This window comes from Dendrobates tinctorius, unplaced genomic scaffold, assembly GCF_039654945.1.
Source record: "Dendrobates tinctorius isolate UK_male_01 unplaced genomic scaffold, ASM3965494v1 ptg000501l, whole genome shotgun sequence".
In the NCBI taxonomy this organism is placed as follows: Eukaryota; Metazoa; Chordata; class Amphibia; order Anura; family Dendrobatidae; genus Dendrobates; species Dendrobates tinctorius.
Genome location: NW_027362160.1, coordinates 239466 through 257223, shown reverse-complemented (window position 1 = coordinate 257223; position 17758 = coordinate 239466). Strand labels below are relative to the sequence as shown.

At 51.5% G+C, this 17758-nt stretch overlaps 1 protein-coding gene across 1 annotated transcript in view; it reads left to right on the top strand.

The window, feature by feature from the left end:
• The first annotated feature begins 9192 nt into the window (after positions 1-9192).
• GTPBP2 (GTP binding protein 2) overlaps positions 9193-17758 on the top strand; it is a 35262-nt gene continuing 26696 nt past the window's right edge. The window contains exon 1 of the mRNA XM_073564922.1: positions 9193-9482. Coding sequence (XP_073421023.1) covers positions 9225-9482 — 258 coding nt within the window. The 5' untranslated portion in view covers positions 9193-9224. The remainder of the gene's footprint in view (positions 9483-17758) is intronic.

Sequence of the window (17758 nt, the reverse complement as noted above, 5' to 3'; positions counted from 1 at the left end):
AAATGATAATTGTTGTTTTTCAGGTGTATTTTCCAGTCCCCATGCCCTCGTGTCTCTCTTTGGATGTTATAATAAAGTTATTTTCCGTTACTTGTGTAATGTAAAATGTCTGTAATATCTGTATGTTAAAGTAAAGTATGATGTTTCTAGAACCTTCTAGAAATTCCCCATTGCTACACACTGAGGAGACGAGCCTGTCATGTAGCTGCAACCCCCCTCCTTATCAGCTCTGTGCTTGCTGGAAACCTAATACCGGGCATTTCCTCTCGAAGCACAGCTAGGGGGAAAAGGTCTCTTTGTTGAAAACACGAGGCTGTATGCCAGTGTATGGGAAGTATTAAAACAAGTCATATTGTAAAAACCATACACCGCAGAGATATAATAACCATATCTCCTGTGAGCTCATTTTCTCGTTCACCTTTGATATTTTTTCCTCTTTTTTCTCTGGGGCCGTAAGAGGATTTTTTTTCTTTTTCCTAATGGAGATTAAACAATTGTCTGATCGTGTGGAGCAGCTCGCTGCTGAAGTGCAGGGAATTTCCGCCTATCTTGCTCATTCACATGCTGCTGAACCAAAGATCCCTACACCTGATGTATTATTTGGGGATCGGTCTAAATTTTTGAATTTTAAGAATAATTGTAAATTATTTCTTGCCTTGAAGCCTAACTCATCGGGGAGCTCAGCGCAGCAGGTTAAAATTGTCATCTCTTTGCTGCGTGGCGATCCCCAGGATTAGGCGTTTTCTTTGACACCTGATGATCCTATTCTTACTAATGTGAACGCATTTTTTCAAGCCTTGGGGTTGTTGTATGATGAACCTAATGCTGTTGATCAAGCTGAAAAAGCCCTATTGGCATTGAACCAGGGTCAGGATTCTGCAGAGTTGTACTGTCAAAAATTCAGAAAGTGGGCGGTCCTTACTACCTGGAATGATAGCGCATTGGCAGCTCTCTTTCGGAAGGATTTGTCAGAAACCGTAAAAGATACTATGGTGGGATTTCCTGTTCCCTCTGGTCTTGACGATTCTATGCTATTAGCCATTCAGGTTGATCGGCGTTTACGTGAACGTAAAATTACACAAGAAATGTTGCCACCTGTTGAACAAATGTCTGAACCTATGCAATGTGATAGAGTTTTGTCTAGGGCGCAACGTCAGGAGTTCAGAAGGCGTAATAAGCTGTGTTTTTTCTGTGGAGATGCCTCTCATAATATTTCTGTCTGCCCTAAACGAGAGAAACGTTTTGCACACACATTTGCTGTGGGTGGTGTTCAACCTAAAGTTTCTTCTGGCAATTACTCTGATCTGCTCCTTGTCCACATTTTCCGCTAAGGCTTTTGTGGATTCGGGAGCGGCTCTGAACCTGATGGACTTGGATTTTGCTAAGCATTGTGGGTTTCCTATGATGCCTCTGCGGACGCCTATCCCTTTGAGGGGTATTGATGCTACTCCTTTGGCGAAGAATAAACCTCAGTTTTGGACCCAGGTGCTAATGCGGGTCGCCCCAGACCATCAAGAAAATTGCAGATTTTTGGTGCTGCATAATCTGCATGATACCATTGTTCTGGGGTTTCCCTGGTTGCAAATCCATATTCCAGTTTTGGATTGGAAATCTGTGTCTGTGGTGAGTTGGGGTTGTCGGTGTGCCCTTAGTGATGCTCCTGTTTTCCACCTCTCCTCAGTCGCATGATGTTCCTGACTATTTGGCGGACTTTTATGATGTATTTAGTGAGGATAAGTCTGCGTCTTTGCCTCCTCATAGGAGTTATGACTGTGCAATTGAGCTGAGCCCGGGGTGTAAATTTCCCAAGGGTCGACTTTTCAATTTATCTGTACCCGAGCACGAGGCTATGCGATCTTATATTAAGGAGTCGTTGGAGAAGGGTCATATTAGACCATCCTCGTCACCCTTAGGTGCTGGGGGTTTTTTTGTGGCCAAGAAGGATGGTTCTTTAAGACCTTGTATTGACTATCGTTCCCTCAACAAAATTACTGTTAAATATCAGTATCCGTTACCCCTGATTTCTGATCTATTCTCCAGAGTTAAAGGTGCTTGCTGGTTTACCAAGCTTGACCTCAGGGGGGCGTATAATCTTATTCGCATTAAGCATGGGGATGAATGGAAGACGGCGTTTAATACTCCGGAGGGACATTTTGAGTACCTGGTGATGCCTTTTGGGCTCACTAATGCCCCTTCTGTCTTCCAGTGCTTCATGAATGATATTATCCGGGACATTGTGGATACATTTTTGATCATCTATCTGGATGATATTTTGATCTTTTCTAGTGATTGGGATTCTCATGTGGAACATGTTCGGACTGTGTTCCGGATTTTGAGGGAGAATTCCCTGTTTGTTAAGGCGTCGAAATGCCTTTTTGGGGTACAGAGGATTTCATTTTTGGGATTTATTTTGTCTCAGTCAACTATTGAAATGGACGCAGCCAAGGTACAGGCCATTTATGATTGGGTTCAGCCCACTTCTTTGAAGGCTCTCCAGAAGTTTTTGGGTTTTGCTAATTTTTATCGTAAATTTATAGCTAATTTTTCTGGTATTGCCAAACCATTGACTGATTTGACTAAGAAGGGTGCTGATGTGCTGAATTGGTCTCCAGAGGCTGTTTCTTCCTTTCAGAAGCTGAAGCGGAGGTTCACTTCTGCTCCAGTTTTGCGGCAACCTGATGTCTCACTCCCGTTTCAGGTAGAGGTGGACGCTTCTGAGATTGGTGCAGGAGCTGTTTTGTCCCAAAAAGATCCGGTAACATCTAAAATGAATCCCTGTGCTTTCTTTTCCCGAAAGTTCTCCCCATCTGAACGCAACTATGATGTGGGGAATCGGGAACTGTTAGCCATGAAATGGGCATTTGAGGAGTGGAGACATTGGTTGGAGGGAGCTAGACATCAAGTCGTGGTCCTCACTGACCACAAGAATTTGATTTACCTTGAGTCGGCCAAACGCTTGTATCCTAGACAGGCTAGGTGGGCCTCGTTTTTCACACGTTTTGATTTTGTGGTCTCTTTTCTTCCGGGCACTAAGAATGTCAAGGCAGATGCCCTCTCTAGGAGTTTCTTTGCTGATTCTCCAATTGTGACCAAGCCTGCTACCATCTTAGGCGAGGGGGTAGTTCTTTCTGCCATCTCGCCCGATTTGAGACTTGCTCTGGAAGAGTTTCAGGAGGACAAACCTGAGCGTTGTCCCATTGGAAAATTGTATGTTCCTGACCAGTGGAGGAAGAGAGTAATGTCTGAAGTTCATTGCTCCGCATTGGCTGGTCATCCAGGTATTTTTGGTACTAGAGATTTGGTGAGTCGGTCTTTTTGGTGGCCCGCCTTATCTCGTGATGTCAGGAATTTTGTGCAGTCCTGTGGGACTTGCTCCCAGTCTAAACCTTGGTCTCGCTCTAGTGGGTTGTTGATGCCTTTGCCGGTGCCCCGGAGGCCATGGACCCATATTTCAATGGATTTTATTTCTGATCTGCCTGTCTCTCAGAGAATGACTGTTATTTGGGTGATTTGTGATAGATTCTCTAAGATGGTCCATCTTCTACCACTCCCTAAGTTGCCATCTTCCTCAGAGCTGGTGCCCTTGTATTTGCAAAAGGTGGTTCGCTTGCACGGGATTCCTGAGAAAATTGTATCTGACAGAGGAGTTCAGTTTGTCTCTAGATTTTGGAGGACTTTTTGTTCCAAGCTGGGAATTCAGTTGTCCTTCTCCTCTGCGTTTCACCCTCAGACCAATGGGCAGACGGAGAGAACAAACCAGACTTTGGAGTCTTATTTTAGATGTTTTATCTCTGCTGATCAGGATGATTGGGTCTCATTTTTGCCCTTGGCCGAATTTGCTTTAAATAATAGAGCTAGTTCTGCCACTTTGATGTCTCCTTTTTTTTGTAACTTTGGGTTTCAGCCTCGATTCTCTTCAGGGCAGGTGGAGTCTTCTGCCTGCCCAGGTGTTGACACTGTCGTGGAGAGAATGCACCAGATTTGGTACCAAGTGGTGGATAAGTTGTCTCTCTCCCAGGAAAAGGGCCAGCGGTTTTCCAACCGGCATAGGACTATTGGTCCCCGGTTTAAGGTGGGTGATATGGTTTGGTTGTCATCAAAGAATATCTCTATGAAGGTGGCTTCTCCAAAGTTTAAAACTAGATTTATTGGACCTTACAAGATTTTGGAGATTCTTAATCCAGTCTCTTTTCGATTGGCTCTTCCTGTTACATGTAAGATCCATAACGTGTTTTATAAGTCTCTGTTGAAGAGGTTTGTTGAGCCAGTAGTTCCTATGGTGGCACCTCCTGACCCTGTATTGGTTGAAGGTAATGTGGAATATGATGTTGAGAAGATACTGGATTCTCGTCTGGCTGGACGGAGACTCCAGTATTTGGTTAAGTGGAAGGGTTATGGCCAGGAGGAAAATTCTTGGGTCTCTGCATCTGATATTCATGCCGAAAGATTGGTTCGTGCTTTTCATCGGGCCCATCCTGATCAGCCTGGTGGCGTGGATGAGGGTTCGGTGACCCCTCCTCAAGGGGGAGGTACTGTTGTGAGCTCATTTTCTCGTTCATCTTTGATGTCCGATGAACTCCCTCTGCTGGAGAAAGGAGGTGGTGAAACTGATTTGGATGGGAGAAACCTGTCACCTGAACAGGTGGATTGCGATTGGACATCCAGAATCTCTGAGTGGATATAAGGCAGCCGACGCCCTGTAGGGTTGATGGTGATTTCTCTGCTCTGAGCTCTGGCCTCCAGTTCAGTTCCTGTCTTCTAAAGCTAAGTTTGCTCTGTTATTGTTCCATGAGATTTTGTCTGATTTGCTTAGTTTTGTGTTCTGCCAGCCCCGGCTGGGGCTCTGCTGAATTTCCATTTTTGTCCCTGATCGGTTAAATCTCTTTTGCTCTGTCTTCAGAATATATATCGGAGTGCTGATATAGGGATTTTGAAGTCTAGTGACTTCAGGGCCGTTTTTCCTATCAGACGTGTTGGGACATTTTTGGTAGGGTTTTTGCGGATTGCGGCCAGCATCTTTTCTGTCCTTTCCTATCTAGTTAGTTGGGCCCCATCATTTGCTCTGCCTGTCTTTCTGTTTGTGTTTTCTTCTGTTTTCACAGACAATACATGTTGGGGGCTGTCTATTGCTTTGGGGTCTGCTCTGGGGCAGTTTAGATTTCCCCTTTCTTTCGGCTTATTTAGTTCTCCGGCTGTGAAGAGGCGTCTAGGACTGTTACGTGTTACAGAACCACTTAGCACCCAGAATATGTTGTACAGTTATATGTATAATAGGTTCTATGTGAGATGCATGTCCCTAATGCATCAGCATTCCCCTTTTGTCCGCCCTCCCCCCACCTTTGTAATTTCCACAGTAAACATCGGCAGGCTCCGGCCACCTGCAGCTTTTGTAATGCATGTCTGGCCTGCCGTTTTTCTATTGGCCTGCCCTCTGTATCTGTATGATATATTCTGTGTCCTGTGAGTAAAGTGTTGTCAGACTGGAAATACATGGAGAAGCAGTGATCTTTTATATGCGCCCATGTAACAAAGGAATTCCAGCCAGCGAGATTCATTCAGACTCCAACCTACGCAGAGCGGACCTCCGAAAACACGGGGTGGTACTGAAAGAGGTACCCCAGCTTGGTAGACTCCACAGAACCACTTAGCAGGCCTGTTCTGTGTCACCTCGTGGGTATTCCGCCTGTTCTGTGTCACCTCGTGGGTATTCCGCCTGTTCTGTGTCACCTCGTGGGTATTCCGCCTGTTCTGTGTCACCTCGTGGGTATTCCGCCTGTTCTGTGTCACCTCGTGGGTATTCCGCCTGTTCTGTGTCACCTCGTGGGTATTCCGCCTGTTCTGTGTCACCTCGTGGGTATTCCGCCTGTTCTGTGTCACCTCGTGGGTATTCCGCCTGTTCTGTGACACCTCGTGGGTATCCGGCCTGTTCTGTGACACCTCATGGGTATCCGGCCTGTTCTGTGACACCTCATGGGTATCCGGCCTGTTCTGTGTCACCTCGTGGTTATTCCGTCTGTTCTGTGTCACCTCATGGGTATTCCGCCTGTTCTGTGTCACCCTGTGGGTATTCGGCCTGTTCTGTGTCACCTCGTGGGTATTCCGCCTGTTCTGTGTCACCTCGTGGGTATTCCGCCTGTTCTGTGTCAACTCGTGGGTATTCCGCCTGTTCTGTGTCACCTCGTGGGTATTCCGCCTGTTCTGTGTCAACTCGTGGGTATTCCGCCTGTTCTGTGTCAACTCGTGGGTATTCCGCCTGTTCTGTGGCACCTCGTGGGTATTCCGCCTGCTCCGTGGCACCTCGTGGGTATTCCGCCTGCTCCGTGGCACCTCGTGGGTATTCGGCCTGCTCCGTGGCACCTCGTGGGTATTCGGCCTGCTCCGTGGCACCTCGTGGGTATTCGGACTGCTCCGTGGCACCTCGTGGGTATTCGGACTGCTCCGTGGCACCTCGTGGGTATTCGGACTGCTCCGTGGCACCTCGTGGGTATTCGGCCTGCTCCGTGGCACCTCGTGGGTATTCGGCCTGCTCCGTGGCACCTCGTGGGTATTCGGCCTGCTCCGTGGCACCTCGTGGGTATTCGGCCTGCTCCGTGGCACCTCGTGGGTATTCGGCCTGCTCCGTGGCACCTCGTGGGTATTCGGCCTGCTCCGTGGCACCTCGTGGGTATTCGGCCTGCTCCGTGGCACCTCGTGGGTATTCGGCCTGCTCCGTGGCACCTCGTGGGTATTCGGCCTGCTCCGTGGCACCTCGTGGGTATTCGGCCTGCTCCGTGGCACCTCGTGGGTATTCGGCCTGCTCCGTGGCACCTCGTGGGTATTCGGCCTGCTCCGTGGCACCTCGTGGGTATTCGGCCTGCTCCGTGGCACCTCGTGGGTATTCGGCCTGCTCCGTGGCACCTCGTGGGTATTCGGCCTGCTCCGTGGCACCTCGTGGGTATTCGGCCTGCTCCGTGTCACCTCGTGGGTATTCGGCCTGCTCCGTGTCACCTCGTGGGTATTCCGCCTGCTCCGTGGCACCTCGTGGGTATTCCGCCTGTTCTGTGGCACCTCGTGGGTATTCGGCCTGCTCCGTGTCACCTCGTGGGTATTCGGCCTGCTCCGTGGCACCTCGTGGGTATTCCGCCTGTTCTGTGGCACCTCGTGGGTATTCGGCCTGCTCTGTGGCACCTCGTGGGTATTCGGCCTGCTCCGTGGCACCTCGTGGGTATTCCGCCTGTTCTGTGGCACCTCGTGGGTATTCCGCCTGCTCTGTGGCACCTCGTGGGTATTCGGCCTGCTCCGTGGCACCTCGTGGGTATTCGGCCTGCTCCGTGGCACCTCGTGGGTATTCGGCCTGCTCTGTGGCACCTCGTGGGTATTCGGCCTGCTCCGTGGCACCTCGTGGGTATTCGGCCTGCTCTGTGGCACCTCGTGGGTATTCGGCCTGCTCTGTGGCACCTCGTGGGTATTCGGCCTGCTCTGTGGCACCTCGTGGGTATTCCGCCTGCTCTGTGGCACCTCGTGGGTATTCCGCCTGCTCTGTGGCACCTCGTGGGTATTCCGCCTGCTCCGTGGCACCTCGTGGGTATTCGGCCTGCTCCGTGGCACCTCGTGGGTATTCGGCCTGCTCTGTGGCACCTCGTGGGTATTCGGCCTGCTCCGTGGCACCTCGTGGGTATTCGGCCTGCTCCGTGGCACCTCGTGGGTATTCCGCCTGTTCTGTGGCACCTCGTGGGTATTCCGCCTGCTCCGTGGCACCTCGTGGGTATTCGGCCTGCTCCGTGGCACCTCGTGGGTATTCGGCCTGCTCTGTGGCACCTCGTGGGTATTCGGCCTGCTCCGTGGCACCTCGTGGGTATTCGGCCTGCTCCGTGGCACCTCGTGGGTATTCGGCCTGCTCCGTGGCACCTCGTGGGTATTCGGCCTGCTCCGTGGCACCTCGTGGGTATTCGGCCTGCTCCGTGGCACCTCGTGGGTATTCGGCCTGCTCCGTGGCACCTCGTGGGTATTCGGCCTGCTCCGTGGCACCTCGTGGGTATTCGGCCTGCTCCGTGGCACCTCGTGGGTATTCGGCCTGCTCTGTGGCACCTCGTGGGTATTCCGCCTGCTCCGTGGCACCTCGTGGGTATTCCGCCTGCTCCGTGGCACCTCGTGGGTATTCGGCCTGCTCCGTGGCACCTCGTGGGTATTCGGCCTGCTCCGTGGCACCTCGTGGGTATTCGGCCTGCTCCGTGGCACCTCGTGGGTATTCGGCCTGCTCCGTGGCACCTCGTGGGTATTCGGCCTGCTCCGTGGCACCTCGTGGGTATTCGGCCTGCTCCGTGGCACCTCGTGGGTATTCGGCCTGCTCCGTGGCACCTCGTGGGTATTCGGCCTGCTCCGTGGCACCTCGTGGGTATTCGGCCTGCTCTGTGGCACCTCGTGGGTATTCCGCCTGCTCCGTGGCACCTCGTGGGTATTCCGCCTGCTCCGTGGCACCTCGTGGGTATTCGGCCTGCTCCGTGGCACCTCGTGGGTATTCGGCCTGCTCCGTGGCACCTCGTGGGTATTCGGCCTGCTCTGTGGTATTTTCGAGCTTCTTGATCCTAGTTGTGGATCACTTACGTCTGTGAGTCTTTAAATTTTATTTAGAAAAATTAAAAGTTTATATTTCACAAGGTTTTCCCCTTTTGCTACAGCGACTGTCACTAAGCAAGAACTACAACTCCCAGGTGTCAGGCTCCGCCCATTCCGTGATGTCACGTCCTCATGTAGCCCCTCCCTCATATCTGCTGTAATCACATGACGGCCGCACAGGCCACGCGATGTACTGTGTCTTCCCCTTTAAGGCTGACATGTGTGACGTCACGGGTTGCGGCAGGTTACAGCAGCCAGCAGTGCCGGTCACATGACTTTATCTGACGCAAGCGTCTGTAACACTACGGGGTTTAGATTATGTAAATGTGTAATACCGAGTCGCTGATTGGTAGGTGATGTAACGGGTGGGGCGATTGGTGCGTGACGTCGCCGGGGGTGATTGGCTGAGGGAGCTGCGGACTACGATTCCCATGAGGCACTGCGCGCATGATGCAATTTCGCTCAGCTCCTGGGCCGCGCCTGTTTGTTGACATTCTGTGTTGTGGGCGTGGTTACAGGAGAGTAGTGGGGGGCGGAGTTTTAGGAGGGGAGTTCAAATCCGAATTCAAGCGCGGAGTGGGCGGGCTCTGGTGAGTGCCGGGCCAGGATTGGCCGGTGATTGGCGGCAGATGGGCGTGGCCGGGCCTCTTCAGGTGCCGGGGTCTCTGCTCTCGGCAGAAGGACGGGTTGTAGCCGGGGGAGCCCGCAGGGGGAGGGCGCTGCTCCGCGCAGTCGGGATGGAGCCCCGAGTGTTCGAGCTGTTCGGGCCGGGGCCGTGCGGCGGATCCGCCGGGGCCCGAGGAAAGGCCGGAACCAAGGCCAAGAAGTCCGGGAAGAGCCGGAGCCGCGGAGCCAAGAGCAACAACCCGCCGTACCTGCCGCCCGAGGTGACTGATCGACCGGCGCCCCCCGTGTGTAATACCCCGATATACCGCCCCCGTGTGTAATACCCCGATATACCGCCCCCGTGTGTAATACCCCGATATACCGCCCCCGTGTGTAATGCCCCGATATACCGCCCCCGTGTGTAATGCCCCGATATACCGCCCCCGTGTGTAATACCCCGATATACCGCCCCCGTGTGTAATACCCCGATATACCGCCCCGTGTGTAATGCCCCGATATACCGCCCCCGTGTGTAATACCCCGATATACCGCCCCCGTGTGTAATGCCCCGATATACCGCCCCCTGTGTGTAATGCCCCGATATACCGCCCCCGTGTGTAATACCCCGATATACCGCCCCGTGTGTAATGCCCCGATATACCGCCCCCGTGTGTAATGCCCCGATATACCGCCCCCGTGTGTAATGCCCCGATATACCGCCCCCGTGTGTAATGCCCCGATATACCGCCCCCGTGTGTAATGCCCCGATATACCGCCCCCGTGTGTAATACCCCGATATACCGCCCCCGTGTGTAATGCCCCGATATACCGCCCCCTGTGTGTAATGCCCCGATATACCGCCCCCGTGTGTAATACCCCGATATACCGCCCCGTGTGTAATGCCCCGATATACCGCCCCCGTGTGTAATGCCCCGATATACCGCCCCCGTGTGTAATGCCCCGATATACCGCCCCCGTGTGTAATGCCCCGATATACCGCCCCCGTGTGTAATACCCCGATATACCGCCCCCGTGTGTAATACCCCGATATACCGCCCCCGTGTGTAATGCCCCGATATACCGCCCCCTGTGTGTAATGCCCCGATATACCGCCCCCGTGTGTAATGCCCCGATATACCGCCCCCGTGTGTAATGCCCCGATATACCGCCCCCGTGTGTAATGCCCCGATATACCGCCCCCGTGTGTAATGCCCCGATATACCGCCCCCGTGTGTAATGCCCCGATATACCGCCCCCGTGTGTAATGCCCCGATATACCGCCCCCGTGTGTAATGCCCCGATATACCGCCCCCGTGTGTAATGCCCCGATATACCGCCCCCGTGTGTAATGCCCCGATATACCGCCCCCGTGTGTAATGCCCCGATATACCGCCCCCGTGTGTAATGCCCCGATATACCGCCCCCGTGTGTAATGCCCCGATATACCGCCCCCGTGTGTAATACCCCGATATACCGCCCCCGTGTGTAATGCCCCGATATACCGCCCCCGTGTGTAATGCCCCGATATACCGCCCCCTGTGTGTAATGCCCCGATATACCGCCCCCTGTGTGTAATGCCCCGATATACCGCCCCCTGTGTGTAATACCCCGATATACCGCCCCCCGTGTGTAATACCCCGATATACCGCCCCCCGTGTGTAATACCCTGATATACCGCCCCCTGTGTGTAATACCCCGATATACCGCCCCCGTGTGTAATACCCCGATATACCGCCCCCCGTGTGTAATACCCCGATATACCGCCCCCCGTGTGTAATACCCCGATATACCGCCCCCCGTGTGTAATACCCCGATATACCGCCCCCGTGTGTAATACCCCGATATACCGCCCCCCGTGTGTAATACCCCGATATACCGCCCCCCGTGTGTAATACCCCGATATACCGCCTCCTGTGTATATTACCCTGATATACCGCCCTGTTATGAATGAGTTACCGAAGGAGGAAAAAACAAAAATACCAGCTAAGTCCAGAAAACCGGAGAAGTTGGCAGCTATTGGATTGCAGACCCCTGATCCTATCCACAACAACTAGCAGTAGCCGTGAGGGGTTCCATGCCCTAGACCCCTCGATCACAGCCGGAGAACTACATAGCCTAAAGACAGAAAGGGAAATCTAAACTGCCCCAGAGCAGACCCCAAAGCAATAGGCAGCCCCCAACATATGACGGTGAAGCAAGATGAAAAAACACTCACACAGATAGAAAGATAGGCTGAGCAAATGATGGGGCCCAAGCAAACTAGATAGGACAGGATAGAAAAGCTGCTGTCTGCAATCCGCCAAAACCCTATAAAAAAAAAAAAAGTCCCAACCGTCTGATAGGAAAAACAGGCCCTGAAGTTGCTAGGACTTCAAAAAGACTATATCAGCACTCAGGTATATTCTGAAGACAGAGCAAAGAGACAAACTGGTTAGAGACAAAAATGGAACTCAGCACACCCCCGACCGGAGATGGCTGAACTCCATAAAACAAGGTAAACAAAACTAATAAGTTTTTGCTCTGCTATTGAACTTATCTTTGGAAAGCAGGAATCAGACTGGTCTCCAAGAATCCAGCAGAGAAATCACCAGCGACTCAGAAGGGCGTCGGCTGCCTTATATCCAGTCAGAATTTCCTGTTACCCAGTCATCATCTACCAAATCAGGTGTTTGGTAATCAGCCTCACTACCTTCCTTCACCAGAAGAGGGAGTTCATCAGACATCGACGGTGAAGGGGAAAATGAACTCCCAACACCGCCCCCTGTATACATTATATACTGATATACCGCCCCCTGTGTATATCAGTATATAATGTACACAGGGGGCGGTATAATAGTATATAATGTATACAGGGGGCGGTATAATACCCTGTATATACCTCCCCCTGTATATATAATACACTGCCCTTATATATGTTCCTGTGTGTATAGTGCACGGCCCCCTGTATATAGTATATCGTCCTGTGTGTATAGTGTGCGGCCCCCTGTATATAGTATATGGTCCTGTGTGTATAGTGCGCGGCCCCTGTATATGGTCCTGTGTGTGTATAGTGCGTGGCCCCCTGTATATAGTATATGGTCCTGTGTGTGTATAGTGCGTGGCCCCCTGTATATAGTATATGGTCCTGTGTGTATAGTGCGCGGCCCCTGTATATGGTCCTGTGTGTATAGTGCGCGGCCTCCTGTATATGGTCCTGTGTGTATATAGTGCGCGGCCCCTGTATATGGTCCTGTGTGTATAGTGCGCGGCCCCCTGTATATAGTATATGGTCCTGTGTGTATAGTGCGTGGCCCCTGTATATAGTATATGGTCCTGTGTGTATAGTGCGCGGCCCCCTGTATATAGTATATGGTCCTGTGTGTATAGTGCACGGCCCCCTGTATATAGTATATGGTCCTGTGTGTATAGTGCACGGCCCCTGTATATAGTATATGGTCCTGTGTGTGTATAGTGCACGGCCCCCTGTATATAGTATATGGTCCTGTGTGTATAGTGCGCGGCCCCCTGTATATAGTATATGGTCCTGTGTGTGTATAGTGCGTGGCCCCTGTATATAGTATATGGTCCTGTGTGTATAGTGCGCGGCCCCCTGTATATGGTCCTGTGTGTATAGTGCGCGGCCCCCTGTATATAGTATATGGTCCGGTGTGTATAGTGCGCGGCCCCCTGTATATAGTATATGGTCCGGTGTGTATAGTGCGCGGCCCCCTGTATATGGTCCTGTGTGTATAGTGCGTGGCCCCTGTATATAGTATATGGTCCTGTGTGTATAGTGCGTGGCCCCCTGTATATAGTATATGGTCCTGTGTGTGTATAGTGCACGGCCCCCTGTATATAGTATATGGTCCTGTGTGTATAGTGCGCGGCCCCCTGTATATAGTATATGGTCCTGTGTGTATAGTGCGCGGCCCCCTGTATATAGTATATGGTCCGGTGTGTATAGTGCGCGGCCCCTGTATATGGTCCTGTGTGTATAGTGCGTGGCCCCTGTATATAGTATATGGTCCTGTGTGTATAGTGCGCGGCCCCCTGTATATAGTATATGGTCCTGTGTGTGTATAGTGCGTGGCCCCTGTATATAGTATATGGTCCTGTGTGTATAGTGCACGGCCCCCTGTATATAGTATATGGTCCTGTGTGTGTATAGTGCGTGGCCCCTGTATATAGTATATGGTCCTGTGTGTATAGTGCACGGCCCCCTGTATATAGTATATGGTCCTGTGTGTGTATAGTGCGCGGCCCCCTGTATATAGTATATGGTCCTGTGTGTATAGTGCGCGGCCCCCTGTATATAGTATATGGTCTTGTGTGTGTATAGTGCGTGGCCCCTGTATATAGTATATGGTCCTGTGTGTGTATAGTGCGCGGCCCCCTGTATATGGTCCTGTGTGTATAGTGCGCGGCCCCCTGTATATAGTATATGGTCCTGTGTGTATAGTGCGCGGCCCCCTGTATATAGTATATGGTCCTGTGTGTGTATAGTGCGTGGCCCCTGTATATAGTATATGGTCCTGTGTGTATAGTGCGCGGCCCCCTGTATATAGTATATGGTCCTGTGTGTATAGTGCGCGGCCCCTGTATATAGCATATGGTCTTGTGTGTATAGTGCGCGGCCCCCTGTATATAGTATATGGTCCTGTGTGTATAGTGCACGGCCCCCTGTATATAGTATATGGTCCTGTGTGTATATAGTGCGCGGCCCCTGTATATAGTATATGGTCCTGTGTGTATAGTGCGCGGCCCCTGTATATAGTATATGGTCCTGTGTGTATAGTGCGCGGCCCCTGTATATAGTATATGGTCCTGTGTGTATATAGTGCACGGCCCCCTGTATATAGTATATGGTCCTGTGTGTATATAGTGCGCGGCCCCTGTATATAGTATATGGTCCTGTGTGTATAGTGCGCGGCCCCTGTATATAGTATATGGTCCTGTGTGTATAGTGCGCGGCCCCTGTATATAGTATATGGTCCTGTGTGTATAGTGCGCGGCCCCTGTATATAGTATATGGTCCTGTGTGTATATAGTGCACGGCCCCCTGTATATAGTATATGGTCCTGTGTGTATAGTGCGCGGCCCCTGTATATAGTATATGGTCCTGTGTGTATATAGTGCACGGCCCCCTGTATATAGTATATGGTCCTGTGTGTATAGTACGCGGCCCCCTGTATATGGTCCTGTGTGTATATAGTGCGCGGCCCCCTGTATATAGTGCGCGGCCCCCTGTATATAGTATATGGTCCTGTGTGTATATAGTATATGGTCCTGTGTGTATATAGTGCACGGCCCCCTGTATATAGTATATGGTCCTGTGTGTGTATAGTGCGTGGCCCCTGTATATAGTATATGGTCCTGTGTGTGTATAGTGCGTGGCCCCTGTATATAGTATATGGTCCTGTGTGTGTATAGTGCGTGGCCCCTGTATATAGTATATGGTCCTGTGTGTGTATAGTGCACGGCCCCCTGTATATAGTATATGGTCCTGTGTGTGTATAGTGCGCGGCCCCCTGTATATAGTATATGGTCCTGTGTGTGTATAGTGCGCGGCCCCTGTATATAGTATATGGTCCTGTGTGTGTATAGTGCACGGCCCCCTGTATATAGTATATGGTCCTGTGTGTGTATAGTGCACGGCCCCCTGTATATAGTATATGGTCCTGTGTGTGTATAGTGCACGGCCCCTGTATATAGTATATGGTCCTGTGTGTATAGTGCGCGGCCCCCTGTATATAGTATATGGTCCTGTGTGTATAGTGCGCGGCCCCCTGTATATAGTATATGGTCCTGTGTGTATAGTGCGCGGCCCCCTGTATATGGTCCTGTGTGTATAGTGCGCGGCCCCTGTATATGGTCCTGTGTGTATAGTGCGCGGCCCCTGTATATGGTCCTGTGTGTATAGTGCGCGGCCCCTGTATATGGTCCTGTGTGTATAGTGCGCGGCCCCTGTATATGGTCCTGTGTGTATAGTGCGTGGCCCCTGTATATGGTCCTGTGTGTATAGTGCGCGGCCCCTGTATATGGTCCTGTGTGTATATAGTGCGCGGCCCCTGTATATGGTCCTGTGTGTATAGTGCGCGGCCCCCTGTATATGGTCCTGTGTGTATAGTGCGCGGCCCCTGTATATGGTCCTGTGTGTGTATAGTGCACGGACCCTGTATATGATCCTGTGTGTATAGTGCGCGGCCCCTGTATATGGTCCTGTGTGTATAGTGCACGGTCCCCTGTATATAGTATATGGTCCTGTGTGTATAGTGCGCGGCCCCTGTATATGGTCCTGTGTGTATAGTGCGTGGCCCCTGTATATGGTCCTGTGTGTATAGTGCACGGTCCCCTGTATATAGTATATGGTCCTGTGTGTATAGTGCGCGGCCCCTGTATATGGTCCTGTGTGTATATAGTGCGCGGCCCCTGTATATGGTCCTGTGTGTATAGTGCGCGGCCCCCTGTATATAGTATATGGTCCTGTGTGTATAGTGCGCAGCCTATGTATATGGTCCTGTGTGTATAGTGCGCGGCCCCCTGTATATGGTCCTGTGTGTATAGTGCGCGGCCCCCTGTATATAGTATATGGTCCGGTGTGTATAGTGCGCGGCCCCCTGTATATAGTATATGGTCCTGTGTGTATAGTGCGCGGCCCCCTGTATATAGTATATGGTCCGGTGTGTATAGTGCACGGCCCCTGTATATGGTCCGGTGTGTATAGTGCACGGCCCCCTGTATATAGTATATGGTCCGGTGTGTATAGTGCACGGCCCCCTGTATATAGTATATGGTCCTGTGTGTGTATAGTGTGCGGCCCCTGTATATAGTATATGGTCCTGTGTGTATAGTGCGCGGCCCCTGTATATGGTCCGGTGTGTATATAGTACACGGCCCCCTGTATATAGTATATGGTCCTGTGTGTATAGTGCGCGGCCCCCTGTATATAGTATATGGTCCTGTGTGTATAGTGCGCGGCCCCCTGTATATAGTATATGGTCCTGTGTGTGTATAGTGCACGGCCCCCTGTATATAGTATATGGTCCTGTGTGTGTATAGTGCACGGCCCCCTGTATATAGTATATGGTCCTGTGTGTATAGTGCGCGGCCCCCTGTATATAGTATATGGTCCTGTGTGTGTATAGTGCGCGGCCCCTGTATATAGTATATGGTCCTGTGTGTATAGTGCGCGGCCCCTGTATATAGTATATGGTCCTGTGTGTATAGTGCACGGCCCCCTGTATATAGTATATGGTCCTGTGTGTATAGTGCGCGGCCCCCTGTATATAGTATATGGTCCTGTGTGTATAGTGCGCGGCCCCCTGTATATAGTATATGGTCCTGTGTGTATAGTGCGCGGCCCCCTGTATATAGTATATGGTCTTGTGTGTATAGTGCGCGGCCCCTGTATATAGTATATGGTCCTGTGTGTATAGTGCACGGCCCCCTGTATATAGTATATGGTCCTGTGTGTATAGTGCGCGGCCCCCTGTATATAGTATATGGTCCTGTGTGTATAGTGCGCGGCCCCCTGTATATAGTATATGGTCCTGTGTGTATAGTGCGCGGCCCCCTGTATATAGTATATGGTCCTGTGTGTATAGTGCGCGGCCCCCTGTATATAGTATATGGTCTTGTGTGTATAGTGCGCGGCCCCTGTATATAGTATATGGTCCTGTGTGTATAGTGCGCGGCCCCCTGTATATAGTATATGGTCCTGTGTGTATAGTGCGCGGCCCCCTGTATATAGTATATGGTCCTGTGTGTATAGTGCGCGGCCCCCTGTATATAGTATATGGTCCTGTGTGTATAGTGCGCGGCCCCCTGTATATAGTATATGGTCCTGTGTGTGTATAGTGCACGGCCCCCTGTATATGGTCCGGTGTGTATAGTGCGCGGCCTCCTGTATATAGTATATGGTCCGGTGTGTGTATAGTGTGCGGCCCCTGTATATAGTATATGGTCCTATGTGTATAGTGCGCAGCCACTGTATATAGTATATGGTCCGGTGTGTATAGTGCGCGGCCCTCTGTATATAGTATATGGTCCTGTGTGTGTATAGTGCGCGGCCCCCTGTATATAGTATATGGTCCGGTGTGTATAGTGCGCGACCCCCTGTATATAGTATATGGTCCTGTGTGTGTATAGTGCGCGGCCCCCTGTATATAGTATATGGTCCTGTGTGTGTATAGTGCACGGCCCCCTGTATATGGTCCGGTGTGTATAGTGCGCGGCCTCCTGTATATAGTATATGGTCCGGTGTGTGTATAGTGTGCGGCCCCTGTATATAGTATATGGTCCTATGTGTATAGTGCGCAGCCACTGTATATAGTATATGGTCCGGTGTGTATAGTGCGCGGCCCTCTGTATATAGTATATGGTCCTGTGTGTGTATAGTGCGCGGCCCCCTGTATATAGTATATGGTCCGGTGTGTATAGTGCGCGACCCCCTGTATATAGTATATGGTCCTGTGTGTGGATAGTGCGCGACCCCCTGTATATAGTATATGGTCCTGTGTATAGTGCGCGGCCCCCTGTATATGGTCCGGTGTGTATAGTGCGCGGCCCCCTGTATATA